Below are 27,065 nucleotides of genomic sequence, written 5' to 3'. Positions count from 1 at the left end.
CCACCCAGTTATGTTTAGGCTTCTAAAAATAATGTTATTCCTCCATACTCAGACATCTGTTTTCACTCTATTGCCAATTTAAATGCCGCTGTATACTCTGTATATCATGGCTACTTTCCCAGTATTTTGAAATTTTGCGCAGGGTAAGGGGATTTTACAAGTTCTCTAACACATGAAACTCTCTTCTACAGTAGCTGTACCACATGATGGCTCATGGCATGGCAGGTATTGGAGAGGACACCTGTGTGACCGGCTTTATTGCTGCTGAACTCAGATAATAGCTGAGTTCCATCTGAGGCCTGAGCACCTTGCTGGGCCCACTATGAAATGTAGGCTACCAGCAACAAACAGCAGCCTAGACCAGCACTATACTTCCTCCAATTTCGGGAGAACCCTCCCTTTTTAATTACAATCGACTGTTTTTGGCGGTGTTCCCCATAGGCTGTGATGAGCACATCACATGTTTTAATCTTACGTGGCCCTTTGTTGTTGGGGAACAGATTCTGTTGATCTGCTGCACAGAGGTGGAAGCCAGTGCTCAGTCAGTACCACGGGTCAAGGCTGTCTCTTGACTTGGGTCATTTCTACCAGCAAGGGCTGCCAGGCTTGAAAGTCTAGTTTTTGTGAAAACCTGGTTGAGAAGAATTAAAAAAAAAAAGTTGAGGTCGTCAGACATGGCGGCAGTGTTCTGGGTAGGCGTAATCACAAGCAAGTGCTGCTTTCATGTGTGGGTGGCCTGGAGAACTAAGGAGGGGCAGTCTCAGGAGTGCCCTTGGTGGCTACATGGCCGTCAGAGACTTCCTATCGGGTTCCAGTAAGCTATACTTACCTTGGATTCAGGAACTTAAAAATTGAAAAACTTGCCCTAATGGGGGTCTTCCCAGAGTGACTCACCAAGAGTCTTCTGAGCTTTGCCTGAAAATTTAAAAGTGTCCTAGAAAGTTAGGAACATTGTGAGCATGGAGAAGCTTTCCATACCACAGTTTCCTTTTGACTTAGACAGAAAATAGGGTGTCTGGTGGTGCATGTGTGAAGTCCTGTCCTCCCCAGTGAGGGTCAGGAGTAGATGGCACAGTTCAGCTTCAAGGAATCACCCAGGTGTTTCAGGAACGGATTCAGCCCTAGGTGACCATGTGGTGTCATCTTGGCTCCTCTCCCTCATCCCTGTCTGTGTCCTCAGTGTGTCAGATACAGTTAAACACAGCCACCTCTTCCCATTCTAGAAAATACCTTAAAGAGTAGTGAGAAAGTGTGTAAGAAGTCCTCTCATTCCTCTGTTTGCATGAAAGGCACTTTTTTCCTTTAAACTCTCATGTGATGTAAATGTGCTTCATTAGTCACTGAACTACAAAGTAAAGCCTGCTTTAGAGTCACACTATTTTATAGCCCAAAGGTAGCCGTGCAGTTTTTTTTTTAAATCAAGAAATTTTTTATTCACTTCACACACACACACACACACCCATTCCCTCCTACAAGAAGGCAAGGCCTCCCATGGGGGAGTCAGCAGAGCCTGGTACATTCAGTAGAGGCATGTTCAAGTCCGTCCCGTGTCTCCCCCCTCCCCCCCTTGTCTCAAGACTCTGCGAGGTGTCCCACCATAGGTAGTGAGCTCCAAAAAGCCCACTCATGCATTAGGGTAGGATCCTGATCTTACTGCCAGGGGTCCCCTTAAGCAGATCAAGCTACACAACTGTCTCGCTTATGCAGAGGACCTAGTCTAGTCCCGTGGAGACCATGCAGTTTTAAAACAGTGTCTGGTCTACATAGGACATGCTATGTATTCAGTGCTTTGGGTTCAAGTGGAGTCACACATTTCTGTCCACTCTTGTGCTTCCATAAGGACGTCACCTGAACATGAGTAACTACCACCCAAAGTTATTGGCTAGGCTAGGAGTAGACTCCTTACTAGTATATCTGGCTTCCTAGATCAACATTTCCCTGCAATAGTTAGCATGCTGAGGTGGCCAGTCACTATCCAAAAATACACTTATTTCTCTAGAAGTTTCTAAACATTTGGGTTTGTTTAAGCTTTTATACTTTGGACTCCTTTAAAAAGTTGCTCATAGAGATGAGTTGAGAGGTGGTTGAGGTCTTGAGAGGTGGTTGTTCAGTCTGGGGGGCGGTGCGGGGGGAGTGAGTTAGTTTTCCTGGTTTTGACATTTTGCCAGCCACTAGAGATAATGCCTGGCCTAGGGAGTCCTGATGGTAGCAGGTGGACACAAGAGCTTTTCTACACTGCTGTTGTCTCCGATTATTGAATGTGTGCTGTCCTTCTTTTTAGGACAAGGGTTCTTCTTGCTAAGTACAAGGGTCACACATCTGTGACCTTTGTGACGGACACTTGCCCTTTTAAGTACACATGTATTAATATATGTATTAGTAGCTCCAGTTCTCCATTTCTTTCTCTATAAAAACGTGGCCAGTGGCCAGGAGGTGGTGGCGCACGCCTTTAATCCCAGCACTTGGGAGGCAGAGGCAGGTGGATCTCTGTGAGTTCAAGGCTAGCCAGGTCTACAGAGCGAGATCTAGGATAGCAGGGCTGTTACAGAGAAACCCTGTCTTGAAAACAATAAAAATCACCCCCCAAAACCTCCCAACATTTATATATCATTTATTGTTAATGGTCATCTAGAAATGATTTGAAGTATACAGGAAAACGTGCCTAGGTATGTGAAAATACGGCAAGGCAAGAAGGTTGAGAATTTAAGGCCTTGACTACATAGTGAGGAGTACCTTTCAAAAAAAAAAAGCAAACATACACAAACAGAAATTATGCTCTTTTACATAGTTATGCTATTTTACAAAAATAGATTTTGGTATCTGTGCTGGATTGTAGAACCCCTCCCCTATGGATGGATACCCAGGGACAGCGATGTATAAAAGTAGGACAGTGTTAGGAAGGGTAGTGCCTGCCCTGAAACATTCAGTGAATGTTAGCATTTTAAAGAGTTCAGAAGAATGCAATCTTCAAATTAAGAGGAAATGGGGCTTATTGGGTATCAGGAGAACCAGTAATTGGGCCTTTATTGTGAATGAAGGTGAGATTTTATCTTTTTCTGCACAGCAAGCAGTTATGCTTTAGCTACTCAGAAATCTTTTTTCAAGCTGGACTTGAAGTTGAGTGTGGATGGGTATTATTCCTGTTGTCTGCTGGCTTCAAAGGCTAAGAATCCAGACTGGCTAGACTGAGGAGAGGCTTAGGTCTTTTCATCCTGGGGAGTCCCTCCTAGCTGCTCCTTGAGCCTAGGCCTTCTGGTGGACACCCTCTACTTCTTCATTGAAGTGGGCCAGGGTCTCAGGCCAGGGTGCCTTTGGTGGCCCTCAGGTCCTGCAGCCAGAGTTTGTATTACTTGTTGGTTGTGGACACTCCCCTGAATTGTTAGTGATGTATTTGTATTCTGTGTTCTCTGCCTAAGGACTATCCTTTAGACCAGTGAATATGTTCCTCTTAGAATCCTAGGCTGATCAGAACGGGGTTTGATGTCTAAGTAGTCCAGTTACCGTTTTTGTGGCCTTAGGCAGGTTAAACCGTTTCCTTATTTATAAAAGGAAAACAATGAGAAATACTACCAAGATTATTGGTATTTTTTTAGCCAAATAAATTTAGTTCAGAGTGTAGATGTTCCTCAATGTACCATGAGATTTCAGCTGATAAGCCCATGGTAAGTTGAAAGTAGTGTAGCTTGAAATGAGTTTAACATATTTAAGCTGATTCGGTGACACATTGCACCGTGGGTTCCAGCTGTTCTCCTCTTGTGAGCTAGTGGCAGACTGTGACTTGCTGCTGACATCCAGCATCCAAGTGGTTAGTCAGGGAGAGAAAGGGTCAAAATTCAAAGTACAGTTTCTGTTGAATGTATTGCCTTTGCATTACAAGGCCAAGGGGGAAAAAAAAGCTTAACCATTAAAAGTGAGGATCGTGTGTGTGTGTGTGTGTGTGTGTGTGTGTGTGGTGTTGGTGTTGGTGTTGAGACAGGCAGGGTCTTGCTGTGTAGCTCAGGCATTGAACTTGTTGACTTGTGCCTCATCTTCCCCAGTTCTGAGATTCCAAGTGTTTCCTCAACACAGGCACAGCTGGCTCAATGCCTCTAATGCAGCATGCGTCCTGTTGACCTTTGACCCTCAGTTCTGGAATATGCTCATTAAATGGTGCATGACGATGAGAGGATTGGAACCCAGAGCTGAAGTTGTCCGTTTTTATTGTTGTTTTCCTTTGATTTTTTGAGACAAGGTTTATCTGTATAGCCCTGGCATCCTGGAACTCGCCTCCAACTCCGAGATCCCCCTGCCTCTGCCTCCCAAGTGCTGGGATTAAAGGCGTACACCACCACCGCCCGGCAGAGCTCCCTTCTCATGTCATGGTTGCAGTCTGGCTGGAGCTTGAGGGCGACAGTGCAGTCAGGTCTCTCTGTGCGGCGTCGGCGGGCCCTGCACAGCGTCAGACAACTCTTGAGTTTGCTTGCCGCGTGGGTCGTGAGCATAGGACTGAGGAACGGGACAGTCTTCTGCCTGCCAAGGGTTTTTATTGGCATTAGGGAGTAACTCGGTGAGTTATTTCTTTGTATCTTAGGGGCCAGTGATGTTCTTTAAACATACTGAATTCTGTCTAGTCCGTTTCAGATCTAGCCCAGATCTCCCTGGAAATGCTGTGACAGCTGTCAGGCAGGCAGGGAGGGTTTCCAAAGAGGCATTGTTGACTAGTGTCTCACTAGGAAAAGAACACAATTAGGTGTCCGTGGTGTTCTGCTTCTGGAAGCAACACCAGAATGTGAAACCTAGCAGAGCAGTTGCCTCACAGAAGCCACCTCTCGCCTCCTCCTCCCCCAGACCATAGAATCGAATTGGCGGTGTGGACGACACAACTTGCAGAGGATCCAATGCCGCTCGGAAAATAGTAAAGGTGTCTACTGTCTGCAGTACGACGACGACAAGATTATCAGTGGCCTCCGGGACAACTCCATCAAGGTGAGCTGCTGGTTCTGTGCGGGGCTGAAGTGCTGGTGTGTGGAGTCTCTGCTGCTCTGCATAGATAGGTTTGTTTCTGGTCTCAGCATCAGTAGCTCTCATGCTGCTGAAAGCACCAGAAACAGCATTTCCTGGTCTCATCTTACTTCTCCCTGGCTCTGAGCACATTCACATTTGATGCTCTCTGTTTACGATATCCCCTCAGACTCCCTTGTCCTGCCCCCGGAGATCACCCTTTCATACCCCTGTGCCCAGGAATCCAGTGGTCTTCCCATCCACCTTCATCCATATATATAAGAAAGTTCCCCCTCCTCCCCTCTCCTCCCTTCCCCTCCTTGGAAATGAGCAGGTGTCTACGGTGGTGATGGATAACTGCAGTTCATCCAGGGAGTGGGGTATTTTCAGCATCGAAAGGAATTTGCTATACAAGCCGTAGAAAGCCATGGAGAGCTGTAAACGCATGCTGCTAAGTTAAAGAAGCAATGTTGAAAGGCTTCTTTCACGGTACAGCAGGGTTCGGGGTGGCAGTTTGGAAAAGAGAAGCTGTAGAGGTAGTGAAAGAAGGGAGGAGACAGCTCAGGGTGTGGAAATAACTATCACTAGTGTTTACTTTTCATTTTCAGAAACAAGGATCATGTCACCACATAACCAATGTTTGCTTTGTTTCTTAAGTGCTTAACTTGTAATAAAACATTGTCTTTTCTTATTAAGAACGCTTGATAGTTTGTGTGAGGTTTTCAGGGAACAAACACTCCATTTTAAAAAAAAAAAATTTGAAATTGTCAGGTATGCATTTTGAAACGGACCTAGTAGAGGCTGTCATATTATTTACCAGAGGGTGAGCTGACTCTTCCCCGCTTTTATTAACCCCCCTTATCGAGCTGCTGCTAAGTGAGTGCAGTAGCTCAGTGTTCGCATTAGCAGAGCTGTGTGTCTGCTCCGCGAGCCGATTGGTGTTGTCCTAGTTCTGGTTCCTCTTGTTATTCCCTACCCGTTGGATACTCACCTTGCTTCCTGCACCCTGCATGTACTCTGCTGTGATTCAGAGTGCAGGGTGCACGAGAACCTTTGTGTAAAGTGCAGGCACTAAATTGTTGCTCTGGTTCACCTTGTCTCAATAGATCTGGGATAAAACCAGCCTGGAATGTTTGAAAGTGCTAACAGGACACACGGGCTCTGTCCTCTGCCTCCAGTATGACGAGCGAGTCATTGTAACTGGTTCTTCAGATTCGACAGTGAGGTGAGTGGTTTGGCTTCGTTCTCTGATCTCACGGCCATTCCTGAGGAGACAGAGATGCATACTGTTTTCAGGAATTTTTGCATGCATGCACGTTCATATGTGTGTGTATGTACACATACATTCACACCTGCTGCTCTGTACATATTTTTACTTGCTGTATCTCAAGACTTTTTGATGGAGACATGTTAAGCAAATAGTCCAGAAGGCTGAATTTTTATAAAGGTGTCTTGTTGTTCTTGCTGTGTTCTGTAGAGTTGGCAGTATATTCTCCTATAAAATCACACTGCTTTATATTAGCTTGCCTCCTGTTCTTAGGAGCCTGCCAACTAGAGCAGAGAGGAAAAAGTCAGTTGTTCTTGAGCGTGAGGGGTGCAGGAACTGAACGAATCAGACAGTTTGTAGACCCTCGGGAAAGTGAGTTCTGAGAGCCAGAGACGACACATTTGATTATGGTGTCTGCTTGAGTTTCTTTTAGGTATTGCCTTCATCTCTGCAGGTATATTAGGAAACTGGGAGGGCACATGATTTCCTTGGAGTCAAAGAACCAGTCCATTTTTGAACCTTGAGTTTGGGTCACTCCTGACTGTCTTTATAGCCTTTGCAATGGTGGAAGCTGAGTTCTCAGGTGCCATCCCGGGGCAGCGTGGAAGAGACATTGCAGAGGGAAGCGGTGACTGATAGTTGGGTATCAAGACTAGAAAGGCAACGTTACCGAGATCTGCCCTGTCCTGGGAAAGCACACCTCCCTCTACCTGACATGCAGTGAGGTGACAGAGTCCAGCAGAGCCAAAGAGCATCATACAGCGAAGGCTGAGGGGGGCTGGGGGGACTGGAGGGAATGAGAAGCGGAAAGGAGGGGCTAACCTCAGCTATCTCAGATGCTTGGGGAGAATTGCTTAGTCATAGGCACTTTGGAGGAGCTGGGTAGTTCTCGGTCCATCCCCGGGTTCTGTGATGTTCCCTTTGGGTTTCTCGTCCCGTATCCCACTGTCCGACTCTTACTTAGCTCCACCCACAGCACAGCTACTGGCCGTGCCCTGGTGTGGCCTCCAGGCTGCTGTCTGGTCACTGCTCAGCCTTCAAGGCCGTCTTCTGCTCTGTCAGTGCATCCTTTAGGATGTTGGGGCAAAAAAAAAAAAGCATGTTCAAGTGTCAGATAAAAAGCAATTTGATGAAACACTCCAGCTTATAAGTTTGCAAATATAAGCAGTAGATTCTTCAACATGCCAGAGGCCAATGAAAGAAAACCTTAAGCTTGGGATCACCCTGGGCTCCTCATCCGTCCAACTCCTCCTGTTGTCTCAGACTCACGGAAAGCCTCCTGACTTGAGGGATGTCTCTGTCACCTGTACAAACCTGAAGACATCCCTGAGTTAATTACTTTGAGTGTGAGATAAACCTGAGCCCAGCCAGGGTTAGCTTCCTTCTTAAAGGCATCTTAGCAGTTGTCAGCTTTAAGGAGGCTGCTGCCCAGGTTCTGTTGCATACCATGCGCCTGGGTACAGGGTTCTGCTGGCAGCAGTCTGGCAGAATATACTTGGGGTACGGGGGTTCTGCTGGTAGCATGCACTTGGTACACTAAGTGACACCGAACCCAGACCTCCCCTTTCCCTGGCTGTCCCTGTCACAACTCTGTTCTCTTCCAGAGTCTGGGACGTGAACACGGGTGAAGTGCTCAACACGCTGATCCATCACAATGAAGCTGTACTGCATTTACGCTTCAGCAACGGACTGATGGTGACTTGTTCCAAGGACCGGTCCATTGCCGTGTGGGACATGGCTTCAGCCACGGATATCACCTTACGCCGTGTCCTGGTTGGCCATCGTGCTGCTGTCAATGTAGTAGACTTTGATGATAAGTACATTGTGTCTGCCTCTGGAGACAGGACCATTAAAGTGAGTGTGTCTGCAGTCTTTATCCTGGCTCCTCCCATCCCTAAACGGCAGAGAATAGGCAGCGGTGGCTGGCACTGGGTGGCAAGGTCTCTTCTTTATGCATTCCCATGAGACCCTCCCATTTCACATGCTTGTGGAGCTACAGGCAAGACAAGAAGGAAAAAGTCATTGGTCCCAATAGAGAACAGTTGCCAATTTCAAGAGACGACATTGTTGGTTTCTCTGTGTAACAGCCTTTGGCAGTACCAGAACTCACTTTGTAGACCAGGCTGGCCTAGAGATCGGAGATCTGCCTGCTTCTGCTCCCAAGTGCTGGGAGTAAAGGCGTGCACCACCACTGCCCGGTTGTTAAGTCACCTTCTGAGGGGCAGAGACTGAGCTGAGCATGCTGTATGTATAGGAGCTTTACATTTGTCAACTCAATTACCACCACTACCATGACATGGCTCAAACTGGTCATGTGGAGCTCAGACTTGGTTTATTCTCTTCTGAGAGCTTGCTATTGTATAGGCCCTGGGTAAATGCTGGGGAAAGACTGATGAACAAGACATGTTCCTGCCTTCAAGAAGCCAGGTTGGATCAGATGAAAGGCAAAATGGGACCAGCAATTGTAGACTAAGGTGACCAACAGGGTATATGACTCCTTTATCTGTGTTAACTTATTTTTAAAGTTTAGCTTTCACTTTGTGTGTGTGTACATACATTTACTCATAATTAAATTGATTCTTTGACAGTTCCACCACACATTGTCCACACTGACCATTTTCACCCAGCCTCCCACTTCCCCGTTCTGCATTTCCCCACAGTCCCTTTCCCACATTCATCTCTGTTCATTTTGTTCTGTGATCCATTGAGTTTGACCAGTTGACTGTTGGAACCTAATGGACTCAGAGGTGGGCGCACAACTGCAGACAGTGAGCCCCCTCTCAGAATCTACCCCTAGCCAACAGTTCATCAGTACGGGGTTGGGCCTGGTGAGGTCCTTCTAGCTCTCTTACGTACTTAGTAACAGCTCTAGTCATCTATAATTTCCATGCCTGAAATTTGGCTTTTCCAAATGTATTACTAGTGCATTTACAGCTTTGTATAACATCCCCCCAGCCTGGTTTGTATACACTTTGACCTACAACATTAACTGTGCAGGAGAGTCAGCCACCTGCTCCTAGTATTCAGCGTCTACCCTCATCTCTGAATTTGCCTGTTCTAGACATTTCATGTAAATGGAATTGTACATCCTGTGGCTTTTGTATCTAGCTTTCTCATGTAATGCAGGGTTTAACACAGACCAGGGCTTTGTTGCTTCTGGTGGCCAAGCACGTCGTTACTCTGAACAGATGACACTGTTTCCCCCTCATGTGCTGATGCACTGTTGTTTGTTTCCCTTGGCTGACAATTATGAATGATGTTGCTGTAAACACTTGTCCGTTCATCTTTGCACATTCAGTTAGTTCTCTTAATTGAGTGACATCCCAGGGAACTGCCAAATGGTTTTCCAGTGTGGCTGTCCCATGCTATGGTCCTGCCAGCGTAAGGCTTTGTGCTGGGCAGTGCTCTGTGCTTTGGGAACTCGCCCCACAAACCATGGGCCATGTTTCATCAAAACTTAGGTTTCTAGAAGTGGGACAATTAGATTTTGTGTGCATTAACGTAACCATGACAGTTAGGAGCACGCAGGCCTAATTAGAAAACACCTCCGTGGGGAGGTTGCTCCACACTCTTGCCCACACTTGTTCAGGTCTTGTTTTGACCCGTAGCCTTGCTGCACTGCAGTAGTATCTGGAGTCGGCTTTCACTCTTCAGTGGCTAGTGCTTTCTTGCTTATTGGCCACTATGTACTCGCTCTGGATAAATGTGTTTAAGTCTTAAGCCCATTTAAAAACTTAGTTTTATTTTTATGGTTGAGTTGTAATTTTTTTAAAGATTTTTTTTTTATATATTATAGAGATGAGCCCCTTAATCAGATAAATGATTTTTCTTTCATTCTTTATCACCCTTGGAATCACAAATGACTTTTAATTTTGATGACATCCACTTTATTTTGTGTGCGTGTTGTGTGTGCTTTTGTTGTGATACCTAAGAAACGATTGCCCGACTAGGCGCTTCCATTTAGATCTTTGATCTATTTTGAATGGAGTTTTTATGTAGGGCATGGGGTTGGGATCTAACTCCATGTGGAGGGTGGACATAGAATAGCTGCTTTCCCATTGAGCTGCACATGCAGCTGGTTCACCAGCCCAGGAACTCCAGCCACTGTGTCTCCTTATTTGGCTCATCACATAGTAAGTGTGCCTGTGAGCATCTGCATCTTACAGACAGATTCACAAGAGAGAAGTGTTCATATCATGTGTGGAATCTTAGGAGTCATCTACCAGAATATATGGCGCTACTCAAGAGCCTGGTGAGGACAGGAGGCTGTGGGAGGTGGAGAGTTTGCGTGTCCGTACATTAAGTGTGCCATGTGAGCTGGCGTGGAGACAAAACGGCACCGACTTCTTCCTCCATGGGAAGAGGTACCTTAGCCTTCCAGGAGATGTTGTCTTTGTGAAAACCTCGAAGTTTAGACTTCTAAACTCCCCTGTATTTCACTCCAGTTTTATTACCCACGGCCAGCAAAGCTCATGCTGTCCAGTTTCCACCCTAGCCCGTTGTTAACCAAGAAGAAAGTTTGTCGTCAGTCAGTTTGGGATCTTTCCTGGAATGTGCCCCTGCCTCCCCACTATGTAGCCACACGGTCTTTAAGCTCGCCATCCACCTGCCTCAGCCTCCTGAATGCTAGGATGGTCGGGTACATCTCCCTGCCCAGCTCTCTTGGAAGGTATGTCGTGGCGGGATTTGGTGTCTTCCTAACAGCGCTGCTGTCTGTCCACAGGTGTGGAGCACGAGCACTTGTGAGTTTGTTCGCACTCTGAATGGGCATAAGCGGGGCATCGCCTGTCTACAGTACCGGGACCGGCTGGTTGTCAGTGGATCATCAGATAACACCATCCGGTACGCAGAACTTGGAATTGGTTGATTTTTTACAAAAATCAATCAGTAGAAAACAAAACCGAAAGAGTCTCTTACTCCAGCATTAGAACACATATGAGTTTATACCCCGTGGATCATACAAAGGAGAAGGCTTAATATGGTTGGTGGTTTGGTTTTCTAAGACACTGCACACCCAGTGAGTCCAAGACCCAGCCTTTAGAAACCAAGCAATCCTGGTATCTAGTACACACAAGGCACCACTGAGTTTCATCAGGATTGGGAGACCACCGGGACTAGAGTCCCTGGCTGTGTGTGATCTTGCTCTACATGCTTTTTTCCTTTCCTGCCTCACGTCCATATCTCCACAGGCCACTGGCTCTGTGGATTTATCCACTGAGATACCAAGAGAATTCCCAGGGACTAAACATAATTGAAGTGTTTTTGCTGATTTTTGTTGATTAAAAAATAAAGTGCCTTTTAAATATTTCAAATTACATAAAACAAAAAATAACAAAGTTAGGCTTCCGCCTAAATTAGTGCTAAAAGCACAAATGTTAGAAATCGAGATGTATGTATGTATGTATGTATGTATGTATGTATGTATGTATGTATGTATGTGTGGTATGAGCCAGGAGTGAGATAGGAATATGGAATTGAAGAGAATGAAAAGTCTTACCTGTATGGAACAGGTGTACAGAACTTGAGGAGGGCATGAGTCACGTGTGAGAATCTGTTTCATAGACAACTGCTTCTTGTTTAAGGCTATGGGATATTGAGTGTGGTGCCTGTCTAAGAGTCCTGGAGGGGCACGAAGAATTGGTCCGATGCATCCGTTTTGATAACAAGAGGATTGTCAGTGGCGCCTATGATGGGTATGTGTTTGGTCTGCACATGCATGGGTATAGCCTTGTCAGGAACACAGCTACTGTCTCTTAAAGAGCTCTGTGCATGCTGGACTCTGTGTGAGAAAATCCGTCATACCGGTGGGTCAGATGTGGATGCCCAGGCCCAGAAAGATGAAGTAAAGCTTGCCTCAACCACGCCGTAGCCAGGCACTGGAGTTCTAGCTTATATGCTGACTGTTACCAGAAACATAAAGAGTAGGACCTGCAAGATGGCTCAGTAGTGAAGGTGCTTGCCGCACAAGCCTGGCGGTCTGGGTTCAATCCTGGAGCCCTGCTAAGGAGAGAACTCACTCCAGACCTGTGTGCATGTGAATATACATGTGTGCACACACAGATCACACAACGGAATTCTGGTCTTTGCTTAATTCTAAATAAACAGGAACACCACTACCCCCTCCCTTGAACTCAGTAATAAATTCCTCTTTTCTCCTCTTCTTTTCAATGACAAATGGAAGCTGTAAGCCCCAGTCCTGCATTATATAGGCTCGGTTCACTGGGCATTAGTGCTGTAATCATTTCTTCTTTTGGAGAAAGGCATCCTGGGAATCTTGCACTCAGTCCCCCAAGTAATGAATTTGGTGACATAGATATCTAGTTAGGAAGTGAATTTGGTAACCCAAAGTCCTCTGTCTGTTTATCTCCTTAACAGTAACATCCCTTCAAAGTTTGAGGAACTCTGGGAAGGCTTAGGTTCTTTTTCCAAAATAAGATATTCAAAATCTAAGTTCAGAAACAGAAACACCAGCATGTTGCCCACTGGGTTTGGCCGAGACTTGGAGGTGCACTCTGCCTTGTCATGGATATGCCCATAGTGTAGACAGTGGTAACTTTTGCATTAACCCCAGTCTCATTTTTCCTTTGCAGGAAGATTAAAGTCTGGGACTTGCAAGCTGCTCTTGACCCTCGGGCCCCAGCAAGCACATTGTGTCTGCGCACCTTGGTGGTATGTGATTTGTTGGGTGATGGGGTACCCAGTAAAGCTTGTGTCTTGTACCATGCTTTTAGAGATCCATGGGTAATTTTGGCCCGCCAGAACATAGCAACCTTACACTACTGCAGGGACCTCTGTAGGTGGCAGGCATCCTCATAGCTTGTGCTACACACCTCTTGTAGCCGTGGCGGAGTCTAGTGTGCGGCTGTGTTATGTTTTATAACCGCACACTTGTGTGCTGTTAAGGTAGAATTTCCCCTCAGTCACTATTCTATGGATTATTGCTTTGCCACATAGGAACATTTTAATTTTTAAAATTTATTTTGAATTAATAAATAATTGTGTATTGTTAGAGAGTATGATGTGATATTTTTGTTTATAGTATACATTAGAGAAAAATTACCAACTAATTAATGAGAATATCAATTTTAATTTCTTTCTGATAGAAATATATTAAAAATCTGTTTTTAAACCAAGTGTAGTGGTTCAGACCTGTAATCCCAGCACTTGGGAGGTAGACGCAGGAGGATCAGGAGTCTGAGGTCCTCCTTGCCTACGTAGTGAGTTTGAGGCCAGCCTGGGATACATAAGACCCTGTCTCCTACCTGCAAAAAACAAAAACAAAACAAAAAAAGCAAAACTACTCTTCATAAATTCTGAAGTATACAGCACTTTGCTTTTTATTGTGGTTACTCTGTAGTACAGTGGATGATTGACAGGGTTCTTGCAGTCTAACTGAAGCTTTGGACCCTTTGATGAACGTTGGATTTGACCCACCTTTCTCTTTCCATCCAGCCCTTCCCCCTTCTCCCACTCCGGTGTCCTCCTTTTTGTCTCATTGCTGTGAGATTCAGTCTGTGGGATCATTGTCTTTCTGTGCCTGGCTTATTCCACTTAGGTAATGACCCCCAGGTGATTGATCATCCACATGTCAACGTAAATGGCAGAGTATCTTGGTTGTTTTAAGACCAAATAAATACTTTATTTTGATATGTCAATCTTTTGTAATACTACCAAAGCTGTTGAGATCTAATATTGATTCTGTTGGATTTTTTAAAAGAAGACATCTGAAAACAGTGCTGGACTTTTCTTGAAAAATTTCAGCAGGTTTTTTTTTTTTTTTTTTTTTTTTTTTTTTTTTTTTTTTTTTTTTTTTTTTTTTTTTGTTTGGTTTTTTGAGACAGGGTTTCCCATGTAGTTTTGGTGCCTGTCCTGGATCTCGCTCTGTGGACCGGGCTGGTCTTGAACTCACAGAGATCCTCCTGGCTCTGCCTCCCGAATACTGGAATCAAGGGCATGTGCCACCACAGCCCAGCTCTTCTGCTGTGGTTTAACGTAGATTTTCTTGCTTATGTTTTAAAAAAATTTTTTTTATAGGAGCAGGGTGTGGTAGTGCACACCTTTAATCCCAGCACTCAGGAGGCAAAGGCAGAGACAGGCAGATCTCTGTGAGTTTGAGGCCAGCCTGGCCTACAAAGGGAGTTCCAGGCTGGCCAGGGCTGTTACACAGAGAAACCCTGTCTTAAAAAAAGAAAGAAAAAAGAAACATTATAGTAACTTCGCACTTCTGATTCTGGTTTTACAGTAGATTCCAAGTGGGTATTAACTCTGATGGCCTCTGTGAGGTGATCACATAGCTTTCCTTCTGTGACATATGACTAGTCCACAATGTAGGACATAATGCTTATAACTTAAAAAAAGGAAAGAAAAGAAAACCCTACAAGGCAAAACAGAGCATTTGTTCTCAGAAAGGGCACAGCTCAGTGGCTGGGAAGTCATGCCGGAAGCTCGGATAAACGCTGACTCTGCAGCCTGAGTTACATCCTGGCTCTGGAGGTGGGGACTCTAAAGATGGCACTGTTAGTCAAGCTGCTCTTTTGCAGGAACACTCTGGACGCGTGTTTCGGCTACAGTTTGATGAGTTTCAGATCATCAGCAGTTCCCACGATGACACTATTTTGATTTGGGATTTCTTAAACGTGCCTCCCAGTGCCCAGAATGAGACACGCTCTCCCTCCAGAACCTACACCTATATCTCCAGATAGCGGTCTGCACTTTGGCCCAATCTGGTGAGTATGCTCAAACCCCAGCCCTATGTGGGCTCTTCAAGGCCTTGCTTCTGGGCTTTACCTTTGAATTCCTTGGTGATGTGAACAAGCCTCTTCTGGATCTAACAGGTGAGGTCCTGATGGTCTCACCACAGAACCCTGCACACCGTGGGCTTTCATCTCATTGTTAACAGGTGATGGATGAGGTTGCTGTCTTAAAAACTGGCTTCCTAAGTGATTTCCTCAATGGTCATGGCCATTACACACCAGGATAGTTCTTCAGGTTTGTTTTTGGAGTGCAGGAATCAACCTTTTTTCCTGGTCCTTTGGTTCTGTGGCTTACAGACAGACAGATGCACATATACACATGCACACAGGAGGACAATCCAAATTCCTCCTCTTCCCACCACCACTACCACAACCATTGCCATCTCAGAAAGGAGAGATCGCTGAAGTGTGCGGTGGAGCCTTGAAACCCATCCTTCGTGGGGAGGGCAGCAGGTGCTTTGGGAAGCAGGTCCTTTGCTCTGTTACAGAGCCATCACACTGTTGGTGACAGGATGTTTTGCTCACCAATATGCTCAGTTTAGAAGGATGAGAGATGGCCGACTGGCCCACATCCCAAATACCCATGACTACTGAGAACAGCATTCCCAACTTGAAGATTTACCAGAGGCCACTGGATTCTGTGCGCATCACACTTTGTAGACTTAATACTTACCCATACTTCTGTGAATATGTATATAAAGACTTGTGGTTAAATCCTCCTAATTTAAAAGTATTACTTAATTCTTTGTAGCTTTTTACTAGTATTTTCTTTTTTATTAAAAAGTACAAAATGTCTATGTGTAAAATTGAGAAATTGTGGGGAATTTCTCATGGAAAGAATGGGAACCCCTAATACCAAGTCACCCAGAGTCCCGTGATTTCAGGTATTGTTCAGTCAAGGTTGAGTTCCATGAACGACTCTCAAGAAGTTTGCCCTGCTCAAGGCTGACACACTGTTGCCAAGCGCCGCATTGGACCCATTGTATGCTTTGGTTTTTCTGCCCCCCCGCAGGCCAAAAATAGTTTTAAACACTTGAAAAATATCAAAAAGAAAATTGGACACCATGTAGAAATTCGATGATATTAAAATTCCACCCTCCCTAAATCAGTTTAATGGGAGCGTAGCTGCTGCACTTGTTTGTTTACATTCACTGGGCTGCTTCTGTGCTTCAGTGACGGGAGTGAGTGGTCCGGACAGAGCTCACACAGTCTGTGGCATGTCAGCCAATTCCCGTGCAGCCTTGAAGAAGCAAAGGTCTGCATCAAGAGGGGCAGATCTGGGCTGCCTTGGACAACTCCCTTGCACCAGTAGTGCTGGTTGAGGGAACAGCTCTGGGACCCCAGACTGCAAGGCATGGTGGGCTGGTGACACCTGCTGTGTGTCAGGGAAAGCCACCCACAGGCACCTGAGAGCCACTCAGATGGTCCTGCTCTCCTATGTGCTAACACTGGGTCTGCCCACACAGTCACATTCTCCCTCACTGCTTTCTCTTGGAAGATTCTTTCTAAGACCATTGAAAAATCCACCTGGCAGAGTCTTTCCCTTCCATTCTTGAGCCTGCCCTCTGTGCCTCTCCATGTCCTGTCCAATTAATGTCTGTTCTCCCTTCTTCTCCAGGGTTTCCTGGTCTTGAACTACTGGCTACATGGCTACCACATGCCTAAGGGAGTTCGTTCACAGCTGAGTTCTGGGGCTGGAATTGGTTCTAGATGCTGGGTAGACACAAAGCAGCCCCACTCTTCAAGCCCCACCATTTCCCAGCGCCACCCCCGGCTCTACTTGGAGAAGGACAGCTTAGCTTCCCGACTGCAAGCAGAGCAGCAGCTCCCGCCTCCCTCCCTTCAGTGAAGAACCAACGCTTCCTTCCGATGCCCATGCTCACGGAAGGACACGTGGCCTGTTCTTCAGAAGCAAAGCGACCGACCTTGGGAGAAGACTTGTCTCTCATTTACATCGCTTTGAACCTTGGTTTGGTACTAAAAACAGCATTGCATTCTTGGTGAAGTGTTGGGGGTTCAGGGCTCCTCTCCAGCAGCAGCAGCAGCAGCAGCAGCAGCAGCAGCTTCTCCTTAGACCTTCAGGTCACTGTCATTCTGATGTGCATAGGAATGTGTCGGACAATGGACAGCTCTGGATTATTTTAGTATTTTTGGATTACACTTCCTTTCTGTACCAGTTTCTTTTAATTTAAAGAATAAGTGAGTTATATTACCTCTCCACAGGTGATATAGCTATTTTCTTTTATTAACTGTTCTCTGTTCCCTCTTCATTTCCTGATATTTGGTAGAGTAACACCTTTATCCACGTGCTTGCCTCCTAATTTAAAATACTGTACCCGCATGTAGATATAATGTACATAACACTTGAAGCTCAAGGTTGCCGACGGGCCCCGCACGGGAGACACTGCTGTGGAGTGTGTCGCTCAGCCGCAGTGGGCCCGAGAGCCTGACTCCAGGGTTGCTGTGATTCCTAGAACCTTCCTGCAGTATTCCTTTGCGTTTTATTTGTCACTGTCCTGTGTGTGTGCTGTGTTCAGATGGAACTTCAGAAGTTTATCAGGATGTTTGTTTGTTTGTTTGTTTGTTTGTGGCTTCTGCAGTGGACAGGCATCTTCGCAGTCTCCATGTCACTGTTCTGCTCCTCATGAGCACCCCTCCTGAGAGCTAGTGATCACCTCATCACGGGGATCATTGGCTTCTCTGTCCAATGTCTTGCTGTGGCAGGGAGACAGGGAGAAGGCAGCCCTGTGGACGGGGCTCCTGCCTCTGGGCCCCCTGCCCTCTGCCAGGGCGTTGGAGGCTGCTAAGTTAGAACCTGCGGAGCAGGTCAGCTCTTCTGAGCTCACATGAAGGGCAAGGCCCTCCTGTGTGGAGCACAGCCTCAGGCCCCGTCAGCTCTGCTGTGACTCATCACCTCAGTTCTCAAAGCTCCCGGGTGTGAGAGGCACAGACAGGACATTGGTCAACATTTCCCTCTTTCAAGATTAGGTTTTGATTTGCCCCTCACCATTGTTTCCAAAGATCAAGGAATGTCAGTAAGTAACCGTTAAAGGACCAACCAGCCCCTCCCTGGAAATGGAGCCTCTTCCCATGGAAGCACACTGTAGGAGAGAGAAGAGGCCTCTGGGCTCCTCTGGGCTCCTCTGGGCTCCTCTGGGCTCCTCGCTCGTCCTGGCATTGCGAATGCTGTGGGGATCAGTGTGTGTCGGTGATTGCTTTACTGGGTTGACGTTGCTTTTTCCTTGTTGGTTCTTTTCTTTCTTTGTTCTCTCTCTCTCTTTCCCTCTTCTTTTGGATACATTGTTCTCACATGCTTCTACATTTGTTTCTGAGAGGTGGGGGCTCAAATGTATAGAAAGTAGGCCCTGTCTATAAGAGGGGTGTGAACACACCACCTCACAGCTCATCACCCTTTGACAGGAACGCCCAGGGGAGGCAGGGAGGGGGGAAGTGAATTCTGAACAATCGGACTTTCTCTTGTTTTTGCATGTTAAATATAGAAGTTCCTGTCCATCCTTGGGAGATCAGGGCCTTCACATATGCACACGACCTTTGAATTGTGCCTACTAAATTACAGCAGGGGACTTGGGTACCCAAGGAATTCCAGTTTCTGGGATTACAGCAGTAATTCCTAGTTGTACTCTGGACTTTATTTTGCTAACCGTAATCGAGCAACTGTAAATTACTGCTATATTAATGTTAAAGCACTGGGGTAGTCTAATTCTAACGGTAATTAATTATGTTTGCCAATTATCTGTTTGAAATAAATATGTGTCTGAACAGCTATTGAAACTGTTAAATTGTACAGATATTATCATGACGGCTTTGTACTGTGGAATGTGCTTAATAAAAAAGTTTGACCTTTGTCCAATAAATTGCTAAGTAATGTCAGTAAATCAAGATGAGTATTATGCAGTACACCTGACCTGGCTTCATGGCGATTGTTACTTCAGCTACTAATTCAAAGCCAATACTCTCAATAAAGTGTTGCAGTATTCCGCTGTTCTGTTACATTTTTCAGAAAAACAGTTTTGTACTCTCAAGAATTAAGATACTTACCTGAGGGTAGATTTTCAAAGTCATCTGCTCTATAGATGAAGCTGACTCGATGATTCTGGCTGTGGAATTCCTCACCTTCCGCTCTCCCAGAAAGCTCCAAGAGCTGAGGACTCCTCACCATCAAATCTGCATGGCGGGTGTGCATGAGTTCTGCGAACTAGGACAATGGCCCCAGTACTTCCAGGTGAGAGGATCCTTCCTCTTGAAGCGGTGTGAGTGATGGAGGTCCAGGTGAAGGAAGTGAGCTGGCCGTGACAGCAGGCTCTTTGAATGAAATAGAACAGTGTTTTGATGGACTTACCCATGAGCTTGGATAAGAAAACTAGTTTACAACCCCTAAAAAAGTACAGGGTGCTACTTGTCTCCCTCTCTGGTGATCATTCCATGCCGTTCTTGTTCAGTGCCTTGATATTTGGTTATAAGGATGTATCTTCTTGCCAGTTCAATTGAGAGTGGAGATCGGCTTGGTTTTTTGCCCAACTGTTAAATGTAATAAGCTGTTCCCCATGGTTTGGGCTAGTCCTTAGGAACAGCAAGGGATGAACTCGTGCGTGTGTGTGTGTGTGTGTGTGTGTGTGTGTGTGTGTGTGTGTGTGTGTTGGGGGGGGCGAGTATATAGTAGCTTGGATTGTGTGCTGGGTAGTTTTATGTTAGCTTGACACAAGTTAAAGTCATCTGAGAGGAGGGAACCTCAATTAAGAAAATGCCTCCATAAGATCAGGTTGTAGGCAGGCCTGTAAGGTATTTTCTTAATTATTGATTGATGGGAGAAGGCCCAGCCCACTGTGGGTGGTGCCATCCCTGGTTGGTGGTCCTGGGTTCTATAAGAAAGGCTGAGGAGGCCGGGCGTTGGTGGCGCACGCCTTTAATCCCAGCACTCGGGAGGCAGAGCCAGGCGGATCTCTGAGTTGGAGGCCAGCCTGGGCTACAGAGTGAGATCCAGGAAAGGCTCAAAGCTACACAAAGAAACCCTGTCTCGAAAAACCAAAAAAAAAAAGAAAGGCTGAGGAAGTCAGGGGAAGCAAGCCATAAGCAGCACCACTCCATGGCCTCTGTCAGCTCCTGCCTCCAGGCTCCTGCCCTGTTTGGGTTCTGTTTGTTTTTGTTGTTGTTGTGTTTGGTTTTTTTTTTTGTTTGTTTGTTGTTTCTTTTCCTAGACAGGGTTTCTCTGTGTAGCTTTGCCCCTTTCCTGGAACTCACTCTGTAACCCAGGTTGGCCTGGAACTCACAGAGATCCGCCTGCCTCTGCCTCCCGAGTGTTGGGATTAAAGGTGTGTACCACCACCGCCCGGCTGTTTGAATTCTTGACTGACTGACTTCGATGATAAACAGTGCTGTGGAAGAGTAAGCCAAATAAACCCTTTCTTTCCCAACTTACTTTTGGGTCATAATGTTTTATCACAGCAGTAGAAACTCTCAAAAGACAGAACCTGACCTTTTCTTCCATAGCTGGTGAGGACTCCCTTCCTCCGGCCCCTCCGGCCATTTTCCTGAATGCTACAGCTGCATCCATCCGCTCGAGCTGGGGACTTGAGGGTTCTGTTGTACTCCTCTACCATCAGAGATGAGCTGCCCTGCCATTCCAGCCTGCTTGTCTTCTAAATAATAAAGAGTCCAATGGGACATTTGCCTCATGATCCTCCTCCTTGGTAGCTCCCTGGCATTCTTGGTTGGGGGTCTTTGCTTCCTGGCTGACTTGCTACTCAGGGAGGCACATGGCAAGCTCAAAAGACTCTGCAAAAATGCAGATCCAGTGATGCCAGAGCTGATTTCAAGGTATCCCAAAAGTCTAGATTATGTACTCCCCCAACTTGTAGAAGCACCTTTCCTTTAAGATGTATTTTTAGTTTGTATATGAGTGTTTTGTCTGTCTGGGGGTTTCTTTCTTTTCTTTTCTTTTTCTTTTTTTTTTTTTTGTGTGTTTTTTTTGTTTTTTTTTTTTTTTTTGGTTTTTTTTTTGTTTTTCGAGACAGGGTTTCTCTGTGTTGTTTTGGTGCCTGTCCTGGATCTCACTTTGTAGACTAGGCTGGCCTCGAACTCACAGAGATCCGCCTGGCTCTGCCTCCCAAGTGCTGGGATTAAAGGGGTGCACCACCACCGCCCAGCCCCCGTCTTGGGGTTTCTATCACTGTAATAAAACACCATGATCGAAAGCAACTGGAGGAAAGGGCTGCTCTCGGGTCACACTCCATTCCTGAAGGGAGTCTGTAGGAGCAGGAGCCTGGGGCAGGAACTGAGACAGAAACCATGGGGGACTGCTGCCTTGCTCTTCCTGGCTCGTTCAGTTTTTCTTCCACCAGGACCATCTGCCCACAGTGGGGCCATTTTCACAATGGGCTGGGCACGCCCACATCCATCTTTAATCAAGAAAATGCCCCACAGGCTTGCCTACAGCCAGATTGTACGGAGTGGAGGCATTTTCCCAAATGAGGTCCCCTCCTCTCAGATGACTCCAGCTTGTATCAAGTTGATAACACTAGCCAGCACTTTCTGCCTCTGTGTACGTCTGGGCACCGAGCTGTGCAGTGCCTACAGAGGCCGTAAGAGGGACCCCTTGAACTAGAGTTACAGACAGTTGGGAACCATGTGGGTGCTGAGAACTGAACCTGGGCCCTCTGCTAAGCCATCTCACCAGCCTTTGGCAGCTTTTTTTTAAGCTAACCTCTCCACCAGCTTGCGTCTGAACTAGTGGATGGGAAGCATTTTTAGTGATTGCTGATACACTGTATCAGTGAAGGACTTGGGGGCTACACTGTATCAGTGAAGGATTTGGGGCTCATGGAGGAAAGGGACAAGAAAGATTATAGGCCTCCTGATATGTGTAGTATACAGTAGTCACTCAGCATGTTGGTGAAGAGGAGGAAAGAGCCAAGGCCTGGATTCCACAGTTTCCAGTTGCTGAGCCTGCTTCAGATGGACTTGGGATCCTCAGTGTTTAGGTGTGGGTTGGCTTGGTCTCTATCAAGAGACTAGCTTTACTCTGCTCCAAAGTCTCCAGACTCCTGTAGGCTTCTTGCACTAAGATGTCTAGTACTCAGTGGGTACCCAGCTATCATGGAACATATGGCTGCCTGTCTTGGGGTACCAGCATCTGCCTGAGGAAAGGGCAGTGGTCCTTGAATTTTTTTGTTTTTGAAATGGCCCCTGTAGCCTAACCTGCCCTTTGAACTCAGAGCAGTCCTTCCTCTGCTCCCAAATCCCAGGATCATAGGCATGCCCCACAGTGCCTGCCTTGGGCCTCTGATGATCTAGTTCACAGATCTAAGAGCAGGACTGCTTAGGCATAGCTGTGTGAACATGGCAGGCAGGCAGGCAGGCAGAACTTCCCCCTGGTGGATTCTCAGCTGTGAGAGTTGAGTAAGCAGAATCCCCGCTCCCTGGCTTCCTACTCTCCACTCACCTGCAGTCCTTTCCAAGAGCAGTTTGCTTCTGTCACTGGCTCTGAGACTTCTTTCTGTGCAGGCCAGGGAGAATCAGAAGACCCAGATTAGGGTTTTAGGAACAGCCCAGCCTAGTGTTCTGGGGAGCCCCCCTACCCTGCCCATCCTCAATACCCTTGGTGCCAGTTGACGTCCCGCAGGCTGTGTCCCGCAAGGGCTACTCAGCTAGCCGCTGGCGAGGAAAGGGCAGCTTTGCCCCCCCCTCCCCCTGGACTGGAACTGTCATCTGTACAGGCAGGCCAGTGAGCAAGGACATTGATTGCCTGGAACGTGAGCTTTCATAACTAGGAAGCAGAGTATTTCAAGAGTGCTGTAGGGATAAGTGGTATAACCTAAAAATGATGCCTGGTAGCTTGCTCCATCAGTGGTATTTAAATAGCTAAGAGTGCCCAGTCAGGCCATAGTGGTGTCTGGGATGGCATGGGAGAGGACACAGGTACTCAGGCCAGCCTAGAACATGAGCTGACGGTCCCAGGTGAGGACTGCCCCCACACACACACACACAATGGAGCCCTGAGTTTGCAAGCAGGGCCATTATGTCCTCTGGAAAAGAGGGGAGAGTGCATTGTCTAGATTTTCTTCTGGTCATATTGGTAGGCACAGCTGATGTCTCTGTAAGTGGCCCTTGCTTCTCTCTCTTTCCATGCTCTCCAGGTGCCATGATGCCAGCAGAGCCCCACCCCCACCCCGTGCAGAGGAACCAGGCCTCAGGCTGTGTGGACCCTTCATGCTGGCAGACCGTCCGCTCATCTCTTCTCCCTCCCTTCCACATCCTTGGCATGCAGTTTGGTTTTGTTTTGTTGTTGTTTTTGTTTGTGTTGAGACAGGGTCTCCCTGTGTAGCCCTGGCTGGCCTTGAACCCACAGAGATCCATGTGCCTCTGCCCCCCGAGTGCTGAAATTAAAGGCATGCACCACCGCACCTGGCTTCTGGCATACATTCTTGGTCAATAATGTGTGTGATGTGCCTGGGCCAACACTCAGGGTGTGATTGAGAGCAAGTGGCAGGGTGCTCGGGCATCAGGCTCCGTCCTGGGCTAGTGAGCTGGGTGTCTCCTGCCCCAGTTCAGGAGAAGAGTGCTGAGGTCGAGAATAAGGAAAGACCCGGGAGGTGGCAGGGGTGAGGTAAGAAGGTCGTGAGGGCTTGCCTGGGGCGGGAGGGAGAGCGGGGGGGAGGGGGGGGTCAAGGCTCCCTCCCATATTGGCTTCACGTCTCTCATGTACCATTCAGTGGCGCTGTAACAGAAAGGGGACACGGTCCCACTCTCGTGAAGGTTGTACTACAGAAGAAGTAGTCAGTCCCCTGTGCCTGCTCCAGCGTGTCAAACAAAACACATAGACTGGCAGGCTGATTAGGATGAACGAGAGCTGTGAACCCATCACGTGGGCTGGGGTTGGAGGAGGTTTGGAGCACCTGACCAAGACCTCAATGGTAAGGAGTCAGATACAAGCTAAGTCAAGAAAGGATGTTCCTGATGAGGCTGTGGGGATGCAAAGGCCCTGAGGTAGGTACCCCTGGAGCGGACATCCAGTCCCCTAGGAAGGAGAAAGGAAGATTTGGGGGAGGGTGTGTGGGGACAGGTAATGCTTTTGAGTTTGAACAATGGAGGTGTTCAGAGAGGGGCTGACCTGAGAGATGCCTAGAAAATGGGTTTGTGCTTGCTGCTGAGTCTGGAGGAACGTGGGGTTAGGAGAAAGGAAGGTAAGCCTCAGTACAGACAGAACCAGAATGCAGGCGTCTCCCTGGGAGCAGTGGCTGTCTGCTGCTCACACACTGGACACCTAATCTCACCTCACACTCCTTCCAGAACTCTGGGATCCCGTGGCAGCCTCCAGCCTCTCCCTGGCTCCTGCTTGCTGGCTCCCTCCTTGGGAACGTTCCTGAGGCCCATCTGCACAAACAGCCCAGGGCCAGGTCTGCACCTCAGGAACAGGAGATAAAAGGGGCCGTGGGGACTTTTCCACCAAAGGCAAAAGCAGTTTGTAGAATGGGCTGTGAGGTTTTGTTTCAGGAAATTTCATCATGTCTCTAAGAAGGGGGGGATGGAGGCGGGGTGGAGGAAAAATGGAGAGAGAGGGTGGAAGGGGGGATTGGTCCCAGACTTCCTTGCTCCTTTTCATGTTGGTAACACAGGTGGCCCAGGTCAGCCTCAGGTCAGCGACAGTCGGCTCTTTAGTGCCCCTCTGTGAATACCTCATTTCTGTAATAGTTTTTCCTTTAAAAACAGCTCTGCCTTCTTTGGCAGATGGTGACATTCCATTAGCATATGGAATATTTTTCAAAGCACACCCAAAAGTGTGTCTCTTATGGAGGAGCCAGGGTAAAAGCATGCGCAGGCTTGAAAAGTGTACTGGAGCCCCTTGGCACGCAGTGGAAGGGCACATTCCCCCTGCCCGGGCACCATCGTCTCTGGTCCTCACCTGAACCAAGAAGAGAACTGCCCCTGAGGGTGGCCTGCCAGCTCTGCAGGGCAGGCACAGCCACAGAGCAGAACTGGAAAGGTGACCGGAGGACGGAGAGCACAGCTGGAACCTGACAGCATTGCCCATGCGGCCTCGGGTAGTGGCATGCCCTGACCAGCTCTGATCGGCCTGGGATGCTGGGAGCACTCCACTGTTGCCTTCCTTCCCAGTAAAACTCATCGGCCACCCAAGGCTGGCCAATCTCTTGCATACACCAATGAGATCAGGCCACCTCCTTGCCAACACTCCAGCAGCCACGACTGTCCTCAGAGTCTCACAGGAACTCTGCTACAGGCTGTAGGGCTCTCCTGCTATTTTGGATCAAGCTTTTCTGCCCTGCATGCCAGCTGCAGGAGTGTTTGCCATCTCTGTTCCTGCCTCTGGACTCGTGCACATACTGTTCCTCTGCCTAGCACGCATTTCTCTCGGCATGTGCATGGCTGTGTACATGGCTGCTTCCTTCCCATTCAGGTCTCAGCTAAAAGCCTCCTTCGAGAAGATTCTCTGAGCATGAGTCCAGTGCTGTCCATCACGCCATGGAGATACCTCCAGCATGTCATCTCAACAGTCTATGTCGCTGTCTAGCACATTCTGTATTGCTTTAAGTACATGTCTTACTGATATATTTTGTTTGTTTGTTTTTGAGACAGGGTTTCTCTGTGTAGCCCTGGCTGTCCTGGAACTCACTCTTAGACCAGGCTGGCTTCCAACTCAGAGATCTGCCTGCCTCTGCCTCCCAAGTGTTGGAATTAAAGGTGTGCACCACCACCTCCTGGCTTCAAGATAGACTTCTCGAAGGCCTACTATGTACCACATACAGAGCTGGGAACGATCAAAACAAATATCCCTGCCCTTATGACACCTACATTATGACAAAGGAAGACAGATAATGAATGTATCACAGTTGTCTCTTGCTGTCTTCAGGTGATAATTCTAGGACCTCTCAGGTACCCAAATTCTGGCATACTCGGCCCCATCCTGTACAATGGCGTAGTGTTTGTACAGGACTCATGCATCATCCCAAGTGCCTTCACTCATCTCTGATGAAAGCATTCCACAGGCTGCTGTGACCTCTGCTGCTTAGGACACAGTGACAAGGTGTCTGCACAGGTGTGAAACAGACACACCTCCCTCCCGCCTTCACGTTTCTACCCAAGGTGGGTGCTGAACCTGTGACCTGAGAGGCCCAGCTTTTTACAACTGTATATAATTCCTAGCCAGAAGCATGACCTTGAGGACAAGACCCCTATTTGTTTTGCTCAGAGACGGAGCCCAAGGCATTGTGGTTAGCTGGAGGGCTGCACCACATTTGATAAACAGTCTTGAGACATCGGCATTGGCCATACTCTGCTAGTGGAACAGCACATGTCTGGGGTGGTGGTGTGTCATTCCTCATCTGCTCCAGTATCCTCAGAGGTCATTGTTGTCCACCCATTTAACAGATGGGCAAGTCTCAGAGACGGGATAAAGGAGTTGATGGAACCCTTAGCTGTCTGTGACTGAGACACAGGATCACAATATCATTTACTTCCCCCTCGAGGCTGGCTCTATTCTGTTTCAACCCCTTGCTGCTGAAATGCTGGCTCAGGCAGAGTTGATGGTGTTCTCAGGCAGATGGTCTAGCCTGTGGTGGGGACAGGCTTGCCGTCCCACCTCATTATTGCTGGGTGCTCAGGAAGGAGAGGACTGGTGGGAAAAGAGCTCCTTGGCCAAAGCTCTTTCTGCAGGCGGGACTTACAAAGCCTCCCTGCCTAAGAACACTGAGACTTAGAAAGGTGGGGCAAGTCAGGAAGGGTGAGAAGTGAAATGTCTTATAGTCTCAGGCATTTGGATGATTGATTGATGATGGTTGGTGACTGTGGTAATGATAGTGATGGTCATGTGATAATGGTATGATGGTGGCGGTGATGGTGATTGTGGTGATAATTGCGATGTGGTAGTGATGGTGGTGATGATGGTGGCAGTGGTAATGACAGTGATAATGGTCACCATGGTTTGAATGTAAAGCACCCCCCAGCCATCCCCTGTGTTTGAACACTTGGTTCCTAGAGGTTGTGGCTCTGCCTGGCTGGTGGATGTGGGGCCATATAAATAGGCTTTCAGG

The 27,065-nt window shown here is 47.4% G+C and overlaps 1 protein-coding gene across 6 annotated transcripts in view; it reads left to right on the top strand.

Moving 5' to 3' along the window:
* Fbxw11 (F-box and WD repeat domain containing 11) overlaps nucleotides 1-18,998 on the top strand; it is a 105,295-nt gene extending 86,297 nt beyond the window's left edge. For all 6 annotated transcript variants that reach the window (XM_028857797.2, XM_028857799.2, XM_028857798.2 and 3 more), the window contains 8 exons: nucleotides 4,828-4,965; nucleotides 6,087-6,205; nucleotides 7,852-8,101; nucleotides 10,971-11,089; nucleotides 11,830-11,940; nucleotides 12,838-12,916; nucleotides 14,788-14,973; nucleotides 16,619-18,998. In XM_028857797.2, the coding sequence (XP_028713630.1) occupies nucleotides 4,828-4,965; nucleotides 6,087-6,205; nucleotides 7,852-8,101; nucleotides 10,971-11,089; nucleotides 11,830-11,940; nucleotides 12,838-12,916; nucleotides 14,788-14,949 (978 nt within the window). In that variant the 3' untranslated portion in view covers nucleotides 14,950-14,973; nucleotides 16,619-18,998. The remainder of the gene's footprint in view (nucleotides 1-4,827; nucleotides 4,966-6,086; nucleotides 6,206-7,851; nucleotides 8,102-10,970; nucleotides 11,090-11,829; nucleotides 11,941-12,837; nucleotides 12,917-14,787; nucleotides 14,974-16,618) is intronic.
* The last annotated feature ends 8,067 nt before the right edge of the window (nucleotides 18,999-27,065 follow it).

The sequence above is a fragment of the Peromyscus leucopus genome, chromosome 8b (assembly GCF_004664715.2).
Source record: "Peromyscus leucopus breed LL Stock chromosome 8b, UCI_PerLeu_2.1, whole genome shotgun sequence".
NCBI classification, from domain to species: Eukaryota; Metazoa; Chordata; class Mammalia; order Rodentia; family Cricetidae; genus Peromyscus; species Peromyscus leucopus.
Note: the sequence above shows the minus strand (reverse complement) of the source record. Positions and strands in the feature narration are given on the sequence as shown.